At 43.3% G+C, this 16,609-nt stretch overlaps 2 protein-coding genes across 2 annotated transcripts in view; one reads left to right on the top strand and one right to left on the bottom strand.

The window, feature by feature from the left end:
- KPNA7 (karyopherin subunit alpha 7) overlaps nt 1-5,514 on the bottom strand; it is an 87,764-nt gene extending 82,250 nt beyond the window's left edge. Inside the window, 2 exon segments of the mRNA XM_027874651.1 lie at nt 5,257-5,362; nt 5,419-5,514. Of these exon segments, the coding sequence (XP_027730452.1) occupies nt 5,257-5,362; nt 5,419-5,514 (202 nt within the window).
- Nucleotides 5,515-15,943: 10,429 nt separating this feature from the next.
- LOC114052071 (myosin-16) overlaps nt 15,944-16,609 on the top strand; it is a 75,126-nt gene continuing 74,460 nt past the window's right edge. The window contains exon 1 of the mRNA XM_027874485.1: nt 15,944-16,171. Within this exon, the coding sequence (XP_027730286.1) occupies nt 15,995-16,171 (177 nt within the window). The 5' untranslated portion in view covers nt 15,944-15,994. The remainder of the gene's footprint in view (nt 16,172-16,609) is intronic.

Genomic DNA, 16,609 nt, shown 5'->3' with positions numbered 1-16,609 from the left:
ACTTTACTTACCTTTCTGTTCCTTCCCCTACTCTGTAGTTCAGCCATATTGGCCTATGTAACATGCCCTTTTCTTAAGAACATAGAGCTTAGCTTCAAAAAGCCAAGGTCTCCCATTGCATCCAGGGTCATCTCCAGTCTTCCTGATCTATGTCTTGCCACTGGACCCAGATGGCTCTAAAGGAGAAAGTGAGGTTGGGGACTTTGCACAGTCCTCCCTCACTTAAGTCCAACTCACTCCCACGTCATGGCATCACCTTCTTGGTGTCATGGTCCAACGACAGCAACAGATGTAGAACTGAGAAGGACCTCAGAGGTCTCTTATCTAGTCCAATTCTTTTATTTTGTAGATAAAGAAAGGGAGGCCAAAGAGGTTAAGTTATTTGACCAAGGTCACAAAGGCAGAGAGTGTCAGAGGTGCAATTTGAACGTAGGGGATTTGGCTCTAAAGCCAGTGTTCTTTATCTAATACTCAGCTGGCTTTCTTGTCTTGCCTTCTTTCTGTCTGAATGCCTTTGCCCATATCATTCCCCCAGCCCTGGAATGGACTTCTCCATTTCCACCTGTTAAAATCCTTTCCTTCCTTCAAGGTCCAAAAAAAGTGATGGCTGCTCCATGAAACATGCTCTGACCACTTCCAAGGAATGTGATCTCCCCATTCTCAGATTTCTCATTGCCCTTTGCCTTGACTTTTTCCATTTTCCGTTTATCATAAGATCATAGATTTGTAATTGGAAGGGACCTTTGAGATCATCTTATCTAACCTCTGTCATTGTACAGATGTGGAAACTGAGGCTCAGAGGTGAAATGATTTCCTCAAGGTCAAACAGTAATAAATCTCAGAGTCAGGATTTGAACCCAGGTCCTTTGACTTCAAATCTAGCAGTCTTTCTACTCTACCACACATTCATTACACTCTCCCTTATATCTTGATTATTTGTGTATCTACTTCTCTCCCTATTAGAGCACAAGGTCAGGGAAGAAGAGAGTAGAAAAAAACATTTTTATGGGGGGGAAGAGCAAGGGACCACCCACGGTTTGTTGTATCGTCCCAAAGTACTAAGTTATTTAGCTCTGAGCTAGAACATGTGGCATGTGAAAAAAATACATATGCATTCTTGATCCTGGCATTCTAGACTCTCTACTCTCTGACTTTACTTACCTTTCTACTCCTTCCTCTACTTTGTAGTTCAGCCATACTGGCCTATTCAAAATGCCCTTTTCTTAAGAACATAGACCTTAGCTTAAAAAGGTCAAGGTTTCCCATTGCATCCAGGGTCATCTCCAGTGGAAGTGCCCCAGGGCCTGAGTCACCTGTTTGCCCCTAGTACACTATGATAGATTACGTTTAGTTTGTATTTTTAATTATTTATTTTATTTTTAATTTGAGGAATAAAACAAGCATTTCCATAATATAGTGTAATAAATAAAAGATGATTGCACATGAAACTGCAAATCTATTATGTACAACTTGCTATTCCTTTTACCTACATAATAAAATTATGTAAATTTCCTTTTTTTTCCTTCCCTCCCCTCTGCCCTAGGAGTAGCTACCATTAGACACAAATACGTATACATATGTAAAATCATTTGATACATAATTCTATTTATCAGTTCTTTCTCTGGATACAGATAGCGTCTTCCTTCATATGTCCTTTGTAGTTATAATATCCTAATTAGATAATGCTCTAAGAACTCTTCTAATGCCTCATCCTGGCATTGAGCTGACCCTGAGTTTTCAAAGGTAAACTCTGGAATGTCATACCAAGCTGGAAAGTATTTTTGGGCAAGTCCACTGATAAAGCCTGTGTCTGTGCCTGAACACCAGCCCAGCAGCTAAGTTCACAAAGATTCATCACCATAATGCCTCATGTGTTCTAGGTCAGATCTAAATGACATAGTACTTTGGGACAATACAGCAAACCCTGAGTGGTCCCTTGCTCTTCTCTTCCTCCCTATTCCTCCTTTCCTTGCAACTTTTTTTTTCATCTCTCTCTCATTCCTTCCCTGCTTCCAATGATCTTATGCTCTAATAGAGAGAGAAGCATGTAAACAAATAATCATTATATAAGGGAGAGTATAACGAATGTGTGGTAGAGTAGAAAGTAAAGTAGAAATGTGTGTTTGATTTGGGGTCAGTCAGAGGATCTGGGTTTAAATACTGACTCTGTTATTTGTTACGTATTTGACCTTGGGCAAGTCACCTCATCTGTACATCGATGGGGTGAGACTACATAACTTCAAAGGCCCCTTCCAATTCTAAATCTGTGATCTTCTGATAAATGGAAAGTGGAAAAATGTAAGGCAAATGTAATGAGATCCAGGGGATGCTTTTTTGATCCTTACTCCCTAATTCCTCAACTCACAAAAAACATCTATAAAGGAGGAAAGGACTGGCAATACACTTCAGTAAATGGAGTGCTTGTGCAGACAAAATCAGAGACCCATGAAGGATTGAAGAATGTGTTACATACATAATCTTATTTGAGTTTGAGCATAGTTCTGGGAAGGAGACAGGGCAGATGTTATTATTATCCCCATTTTACAGATGAAGGCAGTGAGGTTCTGAGAGGTACAATCACTCACTCATAGATGTCCTACCAGAAGTAGCAGAGAAAAGTCTCTGGCTCAGGTCTTTTCAGTTCCATTTTACTGCCCTTTCCTGACTTTTGGAATGCAGACATCTAAGGTCCCTTCCATCTCTAAATCATCATCTAAGTCTGGTTTTCTTCAAGGCTTAGCTCCAACTGGACATTCTGCATAAAGCCATTCACAGCCCTACCCCCACCTCCCCTTTCCCAAGGTTACCTTCAGTCTACTCTGTATGTATCTTGTATGGACCTAATGTTCGTTTTTAAATGCATAAAATAAAATATATGGGATTACAACAAGCAAAAATGTAAGAACCCTGAGGTCAGGGACTATTTTTGCCTTTCATCATATCCCTTTCACTTAGCATAGTGCCTGGCATATAGTCTGAGCTGAAAAAAGATTTGTTGATTGATTGATAGATGCTGATGACAATTTCCTCCAATGTAAGATGTGTATGTGTGTGGATGTATGCAAATGTGTCACTGCTTCGAAAGCTGGGGTTCATGAACTTTTAAAAAAATGTTATGATAACTGCATTTCAATATGGTTTCCTTTGTAACCTTATATATTTTATTTTATGTATTTCAAAACATGATTCTGAAAAGGGGTCCATAGGCTTCATCAGACTCTTGGTCTGTGATTCCAAAAATGTTAAGAACCCCTGCACCAAGGCAGTATTTCCAACCATGTCAGCATTTCCTTCCAATCGTGTGGATTCATGTGACAGTGATTTTCCATATCATGACACCCTCAAACTCCCCCAGATTATTTAAATTAAAATTATTCCAAGAGGAATAAATTTAGACAATCTATCTTTATTTTTAAAGAGAAAAAGAACTCAGAATACTTTTTTTTCCCCTTGCCTGGTAACAATAATCATCTTGTCAATTATTGTGAGAGCCATTTAATGAAGGAAACCTTAACCTCCCCAAACTAATAATCCACCCTCTGCAGGTTATCACTGAACTATTCATAAACTGGGATCAAAAATCCAACCAAACTACCCTCAAGAGGAGACTGAACAGCAAGATATTTATTACATGGGAGCTAACCCTGTAATGGAAGGAAAGCCCCATTAACTGAGGAATCCTGGTGCCTCGGTATGCTTGAGAACATCTCTCCTTGGAAACATCAGGGGGCAGTTCAGCTCAGCTACTTCTCAATAGCTCTTCCTGACATTACACCATTCATTGGGGAATATTAACCCGTAGGGCGACAGGCCTGAAGCATCTTGGTGCCCCAGCCCTTCCGGAGCTCTCCATGGGATCTGCACTCCCAGCCACAGCTGCCAAATGTCCCCTTTGCAATCCTGAGCTACTTAACTGTACCACCCCTGCTAGTGACAATGAAACTTGCCTTGAGGCACTGAGTGGGTTGAGTGTCATACCTTTCCCTGCTCCGATGCAGATAAATATATTCAATTAGTGCAATGGATTGGAATGAGGGAATGTTAGAGCTAGAAAGGGCCTTTGGAAATTAAATTGGATAACAACGTGTTTTGGGGAGGCCCATAACTGTGATTTAATTGATGTACTGTTGATTACTACTCAGCAACCTATAGGCTTCTGTTGTTTGGGCTCATCCTGGGGCCTTATCTTGAAAACCAGCATGGAGATATTGAGTCTTTGGACTCAGAAGACCTGGATTCACAGCTGGTATGTGTCACAAGCAGGATGTGAATCTGGGTGTTCCTGCCTCCAAAGACTGGCTCTCTCCATTGTTTCTTAATATAGGGCCATGTTACCCTGCTTGCACAGATCTCAAAGGATCACAGATTTATAGCTGGAAGGAACTTTAGAGGCCATTAAATCCAACTCCCACCCTATTTAGGTGAGGGAAATGAGACAGACAAAGTTTAAATGACTTACTCAGGATTTCATAGCTAACGAGGATCTGAGGCAAGATTTGAACTCATATCTTCCTCACCCATAGACTCTTAGCTCTCCAATGAAGGAAAGGAGGTGCATTCTTTCACCTTGTCTTCTGGGACAGGTTTGGTTATTTTTTAAGAGTATCTGCCTCCCTTGCTATTTATTTCCTCAGTGTGGCCAGCAGGTGGGTAGGATGGAGAGTCTAAATCAGAAGGATAGGGTCTTCTTTGGATCTCACTCCACAAAGCTGGACTTCTGTGCTCTCTCAAGCTGACTCTCATATCATGCTCCCCTCCCCCAGTCTCTTCTTCTTAGGACCAACCAAAGTGCTGGAGGAATAAAGGTCCCAGTTTTTCACCCTGCTCAAAGCTCATCCCGGCAGATCAAGCTGTCAGGCACTGAATAATTTCTAGAGCAATCCACCTCCCTCCATCATTAAGCTCTCATTATAGTGGCATGGCTCAAGATGTACCTTTAAGAGAAAAATCCATTAGACAACAATTCTATTTAGACCAACAGCCTGAATTTGGTGGCTGAGGTCATCGGATTCCCTAGAAGGGCAATGAAGGGAAGATGAATTCCCCAAGAAACAGAGCATTCACTGATCCCTCCTGAGGGACCAGGCTAAGTCCAATCATGTCTCAGAAGATGAGATCAGCTGGGCTATTGGATCCTAGGTATTTTCTTTTCTTTTTTAAGTTCGTGCTGGCTCAGACCTATTAAGCAGGTATAAAAGTGGCTGGCCAGCTGCTGTTAGACAGGCACTGTCTTCCAGTTTGGTCTCTGGTAGGTACCTGAAGCAGGGTTGATGGGGCGGGTGAGGTGGGGCGAGGGTGAATATGGGCAACTCTTTAGCACCAACTGTCCTAAAGTGAGATAGGAAGCCAACCTGAGGGAAGTCTATGCAAGAAGAGTGGAGAATACAGAACAGAACTTGGCAGCTATGAGCTGATCACTGTAGGAAGGCAGGGTGTAGACCAGCCTTGGATGAAAAGAGGATGAGACCTATGTTGTGTAAGGTGTCCCTGAGTGCCCATTCTCTGTTGGATCATGCCGCAAGATGCAAGGGACTGGGGTAAAGAAAGGTAGAGTTAGCAATGAAGGCATGGTATGATACATTCCAGGAATGATTAAATGGATGAAAAAACGTTTATTAAGTGCTCCCTTTTTACAAAGCACTGGGAGTACAAACAAGAAAGCAAGAACACAAAAAAGATGGAGAGTCTGGAGTGGCCAAAGAGGCATTCCGTTACCCTTCCTTCATGACATTTCAGATGTAGACATGAAAGGGATTTCTGACCTCATTTTACAGATGAGGACCCTGAGGCTCAGGGAAATTGAGTGAGTTCACACAGGTAGTAGTAGGTAGAGGCAGCATTGGAACTCAGGCCCTTGGATTCCAGAGTCGGGGCTCTTTCCAAGGTATCCCTCAGGTAGGCAGCACTTTCACCAAGGTCCTTTGAATCAGAGTCAGTCTTGAAAAGTACAGACATTCTAATTAGAATGAATGGAGGAACGTTGGGATTTTTTTTGTTGCTGTTGGTCTATATGCATTAGAGTAATTAAAAACCTACTCATCCTCCAGTCTTATGCAATCATTTTGCTTTAATGATAGGTCTGATGACTTTTAATAGGGTTTACAGATACCTTTTCATGCGGGCTTGGGTCTCATGTCCTTCGTGATGTTATCTGCTGTGATGCTGAACCCGGGAAGGCCAGATTGCAAATTGGATAATGCAGTTAAGATATTAAGGGCAGTGAGGCCTGCCTTAGTGGAGTGATAAAAAGTTTAGGATAAATTGATGGCCTGGGCCCAGTTAGATGTGCTCTTGAAAGAGGCATGAAGAATATGAGGCCAGATTCATGCAGATGACTGTGGATACTTATCCCAAAGAATTATAAAAACAGCATACAAGGTGTGGGGGGGAAAGGAGGGGGAGAGAGAGAGACAGAGACAGATAGAGAGAGACAGGGAGAGGGACAGAGAGATGGAGAGAGAGAGAGAGAGAGGGAGAAAGAGAAGGGGGAGGGAAGGAGGGGGGAGGGAAAGAGAGAGAGAGACAGAGAGAGAACCTGTCAGATCAGCTGAGAAACAAAACCTATGGGCTAGAAGAGACCTAAGACATTGCCTTCTGTGGCCCCCTCTTTATTTTAAATTTTATCCCTTTTTTTTTCTTTTTTGGCTAGGCAATGGGGTTAAGTGACTTGCCCAGGGTCACACAGCTAGTAAGTGTTATGTGTCTGAGACTGGATTTGAACTCAGGTCCTCCTGCATCCAGGGCTGGTACTCTATTCACTGCACCACCTAGCTGTGCCCGACCCCCTCTTTTTACAGAGGAAATTGAGGTCCAGGGAGGAGAAGAGATCTGATTACCTCAAGGTATTGACAGACAGTACTAAAACCCAGGTTTCCTGCTGCCCATCCAATCCGGTGTTTCATGAGTCTGACTCATAGGATTAGATTTTTGGGGTCTGCAGAAGTAACTAGATTGTATCTTTGAGTTAGAAGCAACCTCAGGGATTGTCCAGCCTAGTCCCCCCTTTTTATAGAGTAATATCTAGGTCAGGGGTTCTCAGTCTGGGGTCGATAGATAATTGGATAGTTTTCAGGGTGCCCATGAGCTTGGGTAGAAAAAAAGTTACCTCATTATTTCAATATAATTGGTCTCCTTGGTAATCCTATGTATTTTATTTTTTACATTTAAAAATAGCCTTCTTAGAAGGTGCCTGTAGACTTCACCAGACTGCTCAAGAGGGTCTATGATAAAAAGATTAAGAACTTCTGGCCTACGTGTTATTTGGGAGAACAGCGAAGCTACTGAAAATGGGTGTGAGCTTCTCATAGATCTCATGGACAATATGACTGGCAGGTGACAGTCCCCTGCCATGGCACCAGAATAAAAGCAGGCTGATGATCTCTGATGGTCAGCATACATTGATCTTTTTGTTGCAATGGAATCCCTTGTATTTTTAAAGGCTTCATTCACCACCTCAAAAGCCACTCACTGGGTGAAGGCTAAATATTTCTCTAGAGGTTTTCAAAGTCCCAACCCTGAAGATAGAATTTATTTATTGTAGGAATGGAACCTGGTAAAAATGACCACTGTTTTTAGTTTTCACTCAGTGGGTTTGGAGGAAGCGAAGCCTTGGCCCCTAGGAGACGTCATCCCAATGAAGGGGTCAATGCGATGTTCATCTCAGGTCACCAAGCTGCTTTTATTCTAGTATACTTACTACCTCTGTACTGTATTGGCTCCCTCTGTTTCAGAAAGGGGTAGGAGATCTCAGAGATGTCCAAGATCTCAGGGCAAATCGAAGGTGTCAAAAGTATGGACTCAGACACAAGTCCCGGGTGGTGTTAAGTAGTCACAGAATGTTCGAGGTAGATAGTGCCTTAATAGATCAGTCAGTCCTTATTTTACAAAGGAAGTCACATGAGGATCAGAGAGACAAATTGACCCGTCCAACCCAGGGCCCGAGTGCAGGCTTTCTATCTTCTTGTTGTTCAGTCATTTCAGTCATGTCTGACTCTCCATGACCCAATTTGGGTTTTTCTTGGCAAAGATCCTGAAGTGGTTTGCCATTTTACAGATGAGGAAACTGAGGCAAACAGGGTTAAGTGACTTGCCCAGGGTCACACAGCTAGTAAGTGTCTGAGGTCAAATTGGAACTCAGGAAGATGAGTCTTCCTGATTCCAGGCCTGGTATTCTATACACTGTGCCACCTAGCTGCCTCTCCTATCTTCTGGTCATTTGATAAATGGGGCTTGAGGTGGGGAGGTGCTGGAGAATACATTGTTGCTTCTGCCACCCCTGCCAGCAATGTCCTCCTTCTCCTATTCTTTCTCTGTATGGAAACAACATTTTGTCAACCTTGGGAAGTTGGATTCATCTCATCAAAGGGCCTTTCACCAATTAATCCCAAGTCATTCCAAGTTAGTTAGGATTCTACAAGCTATGTCACAGTCCTGTGGAGTTAATTAGGCTGCTCCTTGCCTCAGTTTCCCCCATTGTAACATGACACATCCCTTCCCTAGGGAGAGGCTAACCCAGGGCCCACCATTAAGAAGTCTGTCTTTGAACTGAGACTTATATTTTGTCTTATTATGCTTCAGTTTCCCTGCTTCTAAAGTGAGATGTGCTGGACTGGCTGCCTGTCTAGAGAGGGGTAAATTTGTGAATTGACCTGTATCCAGGAAAGAAAAAAAGATTCTGTAATTCCACAACTCTAACATTACTGATTATTATTATTTTCTCACTTACATTTTATATTTTAATCACCTGATTGACAAGAAACAGAAATATTAGCAAGAATATGTCTTGCTTGTGGAAACCTCTCACTTTATGAGTCTATTGTAGATAATTTTGACTTCAATCTTTTATTTATTTGTCTATTCATTCACTCATTCCTTCACTTATTTATTTATTAATCTACCTACCTATCTGTCTGTCTGTCTGTCTGTCTGTCTATCTATCTATCTATGGGCAGACTAGTAATTTCATTGGCATAGGGAACTCTCTCCCATTGAGGATACTCCTACCAATATAGATAGATTACTGCTTTGCAATTTACAGTCCTGGAGACTTATCTAGGGCATTGGAAGGGCAAGTCATCAGCCTAAGATCACACAACTAGTATGTAACAGAGATAGATCTCATACTCAGACCTTCTTGACTCTGAAACAGGCCTTCTTTGTACTATGCAATTCTGCCTCCGGACTTCTAATTAACGTTTTGGATGATACAAACCAAAGCATGCTGCAGTGAGTTCAAAGGAACAGTCCCAAATTCTTAGATTTCATGGAATGTTGCTTTAAAAAACCTTCTCCGGCTCTTGGGAGTCCTAGTAAGATGGTGTGGTGGAGGGTCTGTGCAATCAGAAGACCCAGGTTCAGGGCCTGACTCTGCCATTTACTAAGAGTGTGGCCTTGGGAAGTTACTTAACCTTCACAGTGCAATGAAAAGAGGGCTGGATTTGTAGTTAGAAAACCTGGATTAAATCCCAGCCTTGTTCCTTACTAGCTGTGTGACTTTGGGAAAGTCATTTAACTTCTCTAGTTTTCAGTTTCCTAATGTGTAAAATGATCTTTAAGACCCCCCCTCACGTTTCTTTTGGTTTTTTGTTTGTTTTTTGATTCAGTCAGGGTTAAGTGACTTGCCCAGGGTCACACAGCTAGTAAATGTCTGAGGCCAGATTTGAACTCTGGTTCTCCTTACTCCAGGGCCGGTGCTCTACCCACTGAGCCACCTAGTTGCCCCCTTCAGTTTTTTAATGATGCTATAATCTCCCCCTACCCCAGCCCCAGGTTTCTTATCTGCAAAGGGGTACAGCGATGCTTGTAACGAAATGTTGTTATGAGGATCCAATGAGATTATGTCTATAAGATGTTTTGTAACCACAAATCACTATAGGATTTATTATTGATACTTAGAAATGTAGAGATTGTTCTTACAACCATGTCAATTATAATGGGATTAAATGTGTTGTTGAATCAGAGCAAACCATAAGCAGTCTGTTCATTTATATCAAAGATGGTGCCTGTGGCTGCCCCTAGAAGTCCTGGTCATACATTGGGAAGAAAGAAAGAAAGGGGAAATGGGAAAAAATGGGAAGCAGGAAAGTAGGAAATGCAGTGGGGGAGGTAAAGGGGAAGGAAGAGAAGAAAAAGGGTATATATGGTGGGAGTAATATGATACCACAGACTGGGGCAGCTAGTTGGATACAGTGGCAATACAGTGGATAGAGCACTGGCCCCAGAGTCGGGAAGACCTGAGTTCAAATCTGGCCTCAGACACTTAATAGGTGTGTGACCCTGGGCAACTCACTTAACCCCAGTTGCCTCCCCCCCAAAAAAGTAAAATAAAAAAGATGCCACAGACAACTACCAGTGTGGGAACAAGGGAGATCTGGGTTCAAATTCCATCTCAGCTTCCAGTGTGACCTTGGGCAAATCACTTTCCCCATACTAGGCCTCATTTCCTTCCTCTTTAAATTTCGGGGATTAGACTAGATGATTTCTGGAGTCCCTTCCAGCTCTGACATTCTGTGAAACTCTATATGTCCCTTGCCATGACTCCACTCCATTTGGAAAGGCTTGGCTTCTTCTGAGACCAAAGGGCCAGAGAGATTATAATGTGCCTCAGAAAATCAAGGAGATCACAAGGACAAAACAGGGAAATGGAGATCCCTCTCGGGGGTAAGGTCAGAAGACCCTCTATCTATAGCTGTCTATTTAGAGGATGAAGCAAGATCCTTGGTCTCAGGTAAACTCCTTCTGGCAAAGTATCAGAGTCATTGGAGAAGAATGTTTTCTGCCTTCCATGCTTATTATAATAATAGCTCACTTTTCTATAGTCATTTTGGATACAACATATAAAAACTTTTCTCACAACAACCTTGTGAGGTAGGTGGAATTATTCCCCTATTTTATAGGCATAGAAGAGATGGCAGTTTGGGCTAGTGGAAAAAGGTCTAGCCTTGGAATCACAAAGCCCTGAGTTCAAGTCTAACTTCTGGTACATATTGGTCATATGGCCATAGGCAAATGGTTTAACCTCTCTAGAACAGCTCACTAAAATCATAGAAATGAAATGGACCTTGTTCCTTAGAAGGCCATCTCAGTCAATCCATAGAGTGCTGGCTATAAGATACCTTACAAGTAATCATTCAACCTTTGTCCAGTCTAGAGGACCCAACCACTTCTCAAGCCCATTCCACTTTTGCACAGCTCTAATTGTTAGGCAGCTAGCTGACGTCATAGTGCACAGAGCCTGGAGTCAGGAAGACCCACCTTCCTGAGTTCAAATCTGGCCTCAGACACTTCCTAGCTGTGTGACCCTAGGCAAGTCACTTAACTTCTGTCTGCCTCTGTCTCTTCATCTGTAAAATGGAGATAATAATAGGACCTGCCTCCCAAGGTTGTCGTAGGGATCAGATGAAATATATGGAAAGTGCTTTGCAAACCTGTGCTATTTAATGCTAGCTGTTGTCGTTGCTGCTGTTGCTTTTATCATTATATCATGCTACCTCCTTGCTTGTCCCCTGACTTCTTGCATCATTCTTTAGGTCTGAGCTCTATAGTTTCCAGTTCCCCCATTTCCCCTTTCTCTTAGGCTCTCTCCCTCCTTCCAATCAAGGTACAAAGGCAACAATATATACCAGTTCTGTTTCATCCAACCAGAATTGATCAAATCCCAGTACATACAGAGTACTCTGTCAGGCACTGACACAGGGGTAACAATCATTAAACCTTTATTAAGCACCTACTATGTGCCAGGCACTGTACTAAGTGCTTAGGATACAAAAAAGAGGAAAAAGACTTACCCTGCCCTCAAGGAGCTTACAATCTAATGAGGAAGACAACGTGCAAACTAATATGTACAAAGCAAACTACATAAAGGATAAATAGGAAATAATTAACAGAGAGAAGGCACTAGAATTAATAGAGAACGGGAAAGGCTTTCCAGTAAAAGATGATATTTCAGCCGGGATGTAAAGGAAGCTTGGGAGGTCAGTAGGTGGAGTGGAGGAGGGAGAACGTTCCAGGCACATTCCTGGTCAGGGAATATTTCTAGAGCTTAGGGATAGACAATAAATCAAGCTCCTCAAGGAGCTTATTGTCTATCCTGGTGAAATCCCGTTCCCTTCTTTTCTCTTGCCTCCTGCAGTCCTGAGGGAAGTCCAGCCTCCTGCTCGCCATCCCCTTTTGGTTCCTTCCTCGATTAAGTCAAGATGCCCGGAGGGTACAAAGGCGAGTGTGGGGACGACGTGGACCCCATGCCTTTTCTGACACCCCCCGATAAGGAGAGGATCGAAGCTATGAACAAGCCTTACGACATCAAGAGGTCGTGCTGGGTGAAGGACGAAAAGGAAGGCTTCGTTGCAGGCGAGATCCAATCTGAGCAGGGTGACCAAGTCACCGTAGAGACTATCACCAACCAGGTAGGCAGGGATACTCCCCCAGGGTGAACCCCACTTCCAGGAGTTATCTTCATGGTATAACAAGAATCAAAGGATAACAAATTTAGAGCAGAAAGGGACAAGAGAGACCATTGTTTTATAGATGAGGAAACTGAGGCTTAAGAAATACCAGCCCATGGCTTACTAGCAAGTATCAAAGGCAGGATTCAAACTCAGGTCCTCTGAGTCCAGATCAAGGGCACTTTCCACTGTACCTTACTTGTGCTGACTCAAAGTCCAGTCTAAGACTGCCACATCTATTCCAATTCCTATACTTTATAGTTGAGGAAACTAAGGCCCACCAAGCTTAAGTAATTTGTCCAGCATTATAGGGCAGCAATGTGGCAAAAAGTAACTGGGTGATGCAGGGGATAGAGCAACAGGCCTGGAGTCAGGAAGACCTGAGTTCAAATCTGGCCTCAGACATTTACTATTTTTGTGACCCTGGGCAAGCCACTTAATCCAAATCACCTCCCTCATCCTCCTCAAAAAAGAAAGAACATTGAATTTGGTGTCAAACAACTAGGGTTTGAGCTCTAGTTCTGTCACCTAGATGACATGGGGGTAAATCACAAGGGTCCCGCTCTGAGCCTTAATTTTCTCATCAACAACTAATGATAATTAATAATTATTAGTGCCTAAAATACTAATAACACTAATATAGATTTAAAGCTGAAAGGTACTTCAAAGGTCACCTAAATCTCATTTATAGATGATGAAACTGAAGCCCAGCAAGATAAAATAACTTGTCCAAGGCTACCCAGACAGTAAGTGGGAGAGCGGGGCTTTGAACTTAGGTCTTTGAGAGATGGCATTGCCCAGGGGTTAGATGGCAAACTTTGGAGTCAGAAAGGCTTGTGTTCAAATCCTGCCTGGCTTGTATGAATTCAAGCAAGTCATAAAACTTTTTCTGAGCCTCAGTTTCCCCATCCACAAAAAGGGAATAATAATACTTGCACTTTCTCTTCATAGGGCTTCTTGTGAGGAAAGTGCTAGGTAAATCTTAAGGTAATACAGAAACATGCTATTTATGGTCAGCTCATCTTAGTCAACAAGCATTTATTAAGCACCTGCTACATGCCAGATACTTGGAGATACAAAGAAAGGCAAAAGACAGCCCCTATTCTCAAGGAGCTTACAGTCTAATGAGGGGTGAGGGTGGGGTTGGGGAGAGAAATGCAACCTGCAAACAAACAACTATGTACAAGCAAGAAATAGGATAAACTGGAGATGATAATAAACAGAGGGGAGGCAACAGCATTAAGTAGAATTAGAAAAGCCTTCTTATTGAAGGTTGGATTTTAACTAAGACTTGAAGGAAACCAAGGAAGCCAGAAGATAGAGATGAAGAGGGAGAGAATTCCAGGCATAGTGGACAATCTGTGAAGTTGGAAGATGGAGAGAAACAACAAGGAGGTCAAGAGCATGTGGGGATAAGTGAGGTGTAAGGACACAGGTAAGGTAGGCAGGGGCCAGGTTATGGAGGGCTTTATAAGCTAATGAGAGGATTTTATATTTGGTCCTGCAGTTAATAGTGAGCCACTAGAGTTTATTGAATGTATTTGTGTGTGTGTGTGTGTGTGTGTGTGAGTGTGAGAGAGAGAGAGAGAGAGAGAGAGAGAGGAGAGAGGAAGAGAGAGAAAGAGAGAGAGAGAAGAAGAAGAAAAGAGAGAGAGAGAACAAGAGAGAAAGAAAGCGAGAAGAGAAGTGGAAGAGAGAGAATGAGAAAGAGAAATGAGAGAGAGAAGGAGAGAGAGAGAGATTTATTCTTTAGGAAGACACCTTTGACAGCTAAGTGGAGGATGCCCTACCAGCAGGCTATTGCAGTAGTCCAAGTATGAGGAGACAAAGGCTTATACCAGTGTGACAGCAGTATTAGAAGAGAGAAGGTATATACAGTACCAAGTGATGTTACAAAAGTAAAATAAACAGGCCTTTGCAACAGATTGAATATGGGGAGGGGGAGTGAGAGAGAGTGAGGACTCCTAGGTTGTGAGCCTGGATAAATGGGAGGATGGGGGTGCCCTCCACAGTAAAAGGGAAGTTAGGAGTAGGGGAGAGTTTGGGGGTGGGGAACGGTAATGAGTTCAGTCTTGGACACACAAGATGTCTGTGAGGCATTCAGTTTGAGATGCCCAGTGTGTAGCTGGAGATGGAGGTCGGGAGAGAAATGAGGGCTAGACAAATACATTTGAGAATCATCAGCATAGAGATGATAGTTGAAACCATTGGAGCTGACAAGATCACCATGTGAAATTGTGGAGAAGGAGAAAAAAAGAAGACCCAAGAAGACTGACCCATTATTGTGAAGGGCACTTTTTCCCACGTTGAGTGAGTTTATCAGCTTGTTCATTGTCCCAAGTCTGTGTCTCCCAGTAAGGATTGCTCATGGTCGCGCACTTGGCTAAGCTGGCTAATGAGGGAAGCCAACCTCCTTGGGACACACAGAAGTCCCACCGTTGTACCTTCCTCCCCACCTTCTGCGCAGAGAAGATAGAGGAAGCCGTAGGGAACAAAGCGCTGGGCTTAATATGGTTGTTGAACATGAAAGTCAAGTTCTATTCTTAGGAGAAATGCGTTTTCTGGAAAGGCAGGGGATTGCAGAGGCACATTGCTCAAAGGGATACCCCACCCACCCACCCTGAGGAGGTCCATGTGTGAGTAAAGGCAAAATGATTAAGTTAAATATTGACTCGGATTGCTTTCCAGTATGTGGAATACACAAGGGAGGCACATGGATTTAAAGAGAAGAGGTATGTGTGTAGCCTTGACCTAACGCGCTATTAAGCTAAGGCTAAGCCTCTCAAGGACCTGGGTTTAAATTCCTGCTCTACCATTTACCTCCATGTGACCTTGGGCAAGTTACATAACCTTGCTGGCCTCCGTTTCCCCATCTGTAAAATGAGAAGGTTGGATTAGACGACTTCTGAGGTTCCTTTTGAATCTAAATCTCTATTAGTGTAAATATTATTCCCATTTTGCTGATGAGGAAATTGAGGCTCAGATTCACCTAATGTCACATAAGGGGCAGAGTCAAATCTCAAACTCAAGTCCCTGGAACCAAATCCAGTCCTCTTTAAACCACACAATGCTGATCCCCTAGTAAGAGAGATAATTAGTTTGGATGAACTCCAGAAGTCCGGAAATATCTGGAAGTGGTTGTCGGATCTCGAACTCAGGGGTAGCCTAGCCAGATTCACATCGCTCTCCTGTCTACTTATTTTGGGTTTAACTCTTTAAAAAGTTATTTTTTTCTTTCTAGTCTTGATGGGGAAGCTGGGGGGTGTTTTTATAAAGAAAAAAATGGAATGGGAACAGATTGCTGCACTGTGCAGCAGCCACCCTCCCCAGCCCATCCCCACCCCCTCTAGGCAAGCAGCCAATAGCCACGTTTTCTTGGCCAACAGCGTCTCGGGAGCCAAGTCTACCGAAGAGCAATCACTATTTTTGCTTCCCTTCAAACTGCCAGACTAAATCTGGCTGAAGGAAAAGTGTGGGAAGAGGGCTGCGTGGTCAGCCAGAGTGGGGCTCTAAGGTCTTAGAAGCAGCTGTGGTCCTGTTTTCTCTGAGTAATGAGCATGTTGATGGTTTTTTCAATTTTGCAGACACTCACCATGAAGAGAGATGATATCCAGCAGATGAATCCGCCCAAGTTCTACCAGGTCAGCGACATGGCCGATATGACCTTTCTGAACGAGGCCAGCGTCCTGGATAACCTCCGTCAGCGTTACGCCAGCATGAGGATCTATGTAAGCGGCAGAGTGGAGGAGGCACCTCAGACATCCAGGGTTACCCACAGCTTTGGCTCAGGTGGTACCAGACAGAGACCTTTCTGACGATGGAGGTCGTCCTGTCTACGACAGCCTAGCCCCCACATTCCGTAGACAGGATGACCTCCGCATTGCTTCAGTTTGGGGTACACTGGTATTCAGCTGGCAAGTCAGCTTGGAAATCACGGCATAGCCTCCTTCCTCAGCGGACAGGAAGGACCGGGTACGGATAGAGTCCTGCCCTTGGAATGGGGAGACCCAGGTTCAAATCCCACCTCAGATACTTACTAGCAGTGTGATCAAGGGTAAGTCAGAACTGCAAGTTCCTCATCTCGAAAGGGAGGCTAAAAATTGTGCTGATTTCACGGGATTGCTCTGAGGAAGGTGTTCTGCAAGCCTTAAAGCACTATAGAAATG

This window comes from Vombatus ursinus, unplaced genomic scaffold, assembly GCF_900497805.2.
Source record: "Vombatus ursinus unplaced genomic scaffold, bare-nosed wombat genome assembly UNPS02014807.1, whole genome shotgun sequence".
NCBI classification, from domain to species: domain Eukaryota; kingdom Metazoa; phylum Chordata; class Mammalia; order Diprotodontia; family Vombatidae; genus Vombatus; species Vombatus ursinus.
The sequence above is the reverse complement of the archived record's forward strand: the minus strand, read 5'-3'. Positions and strand labels throughout refer to the sequence as shown.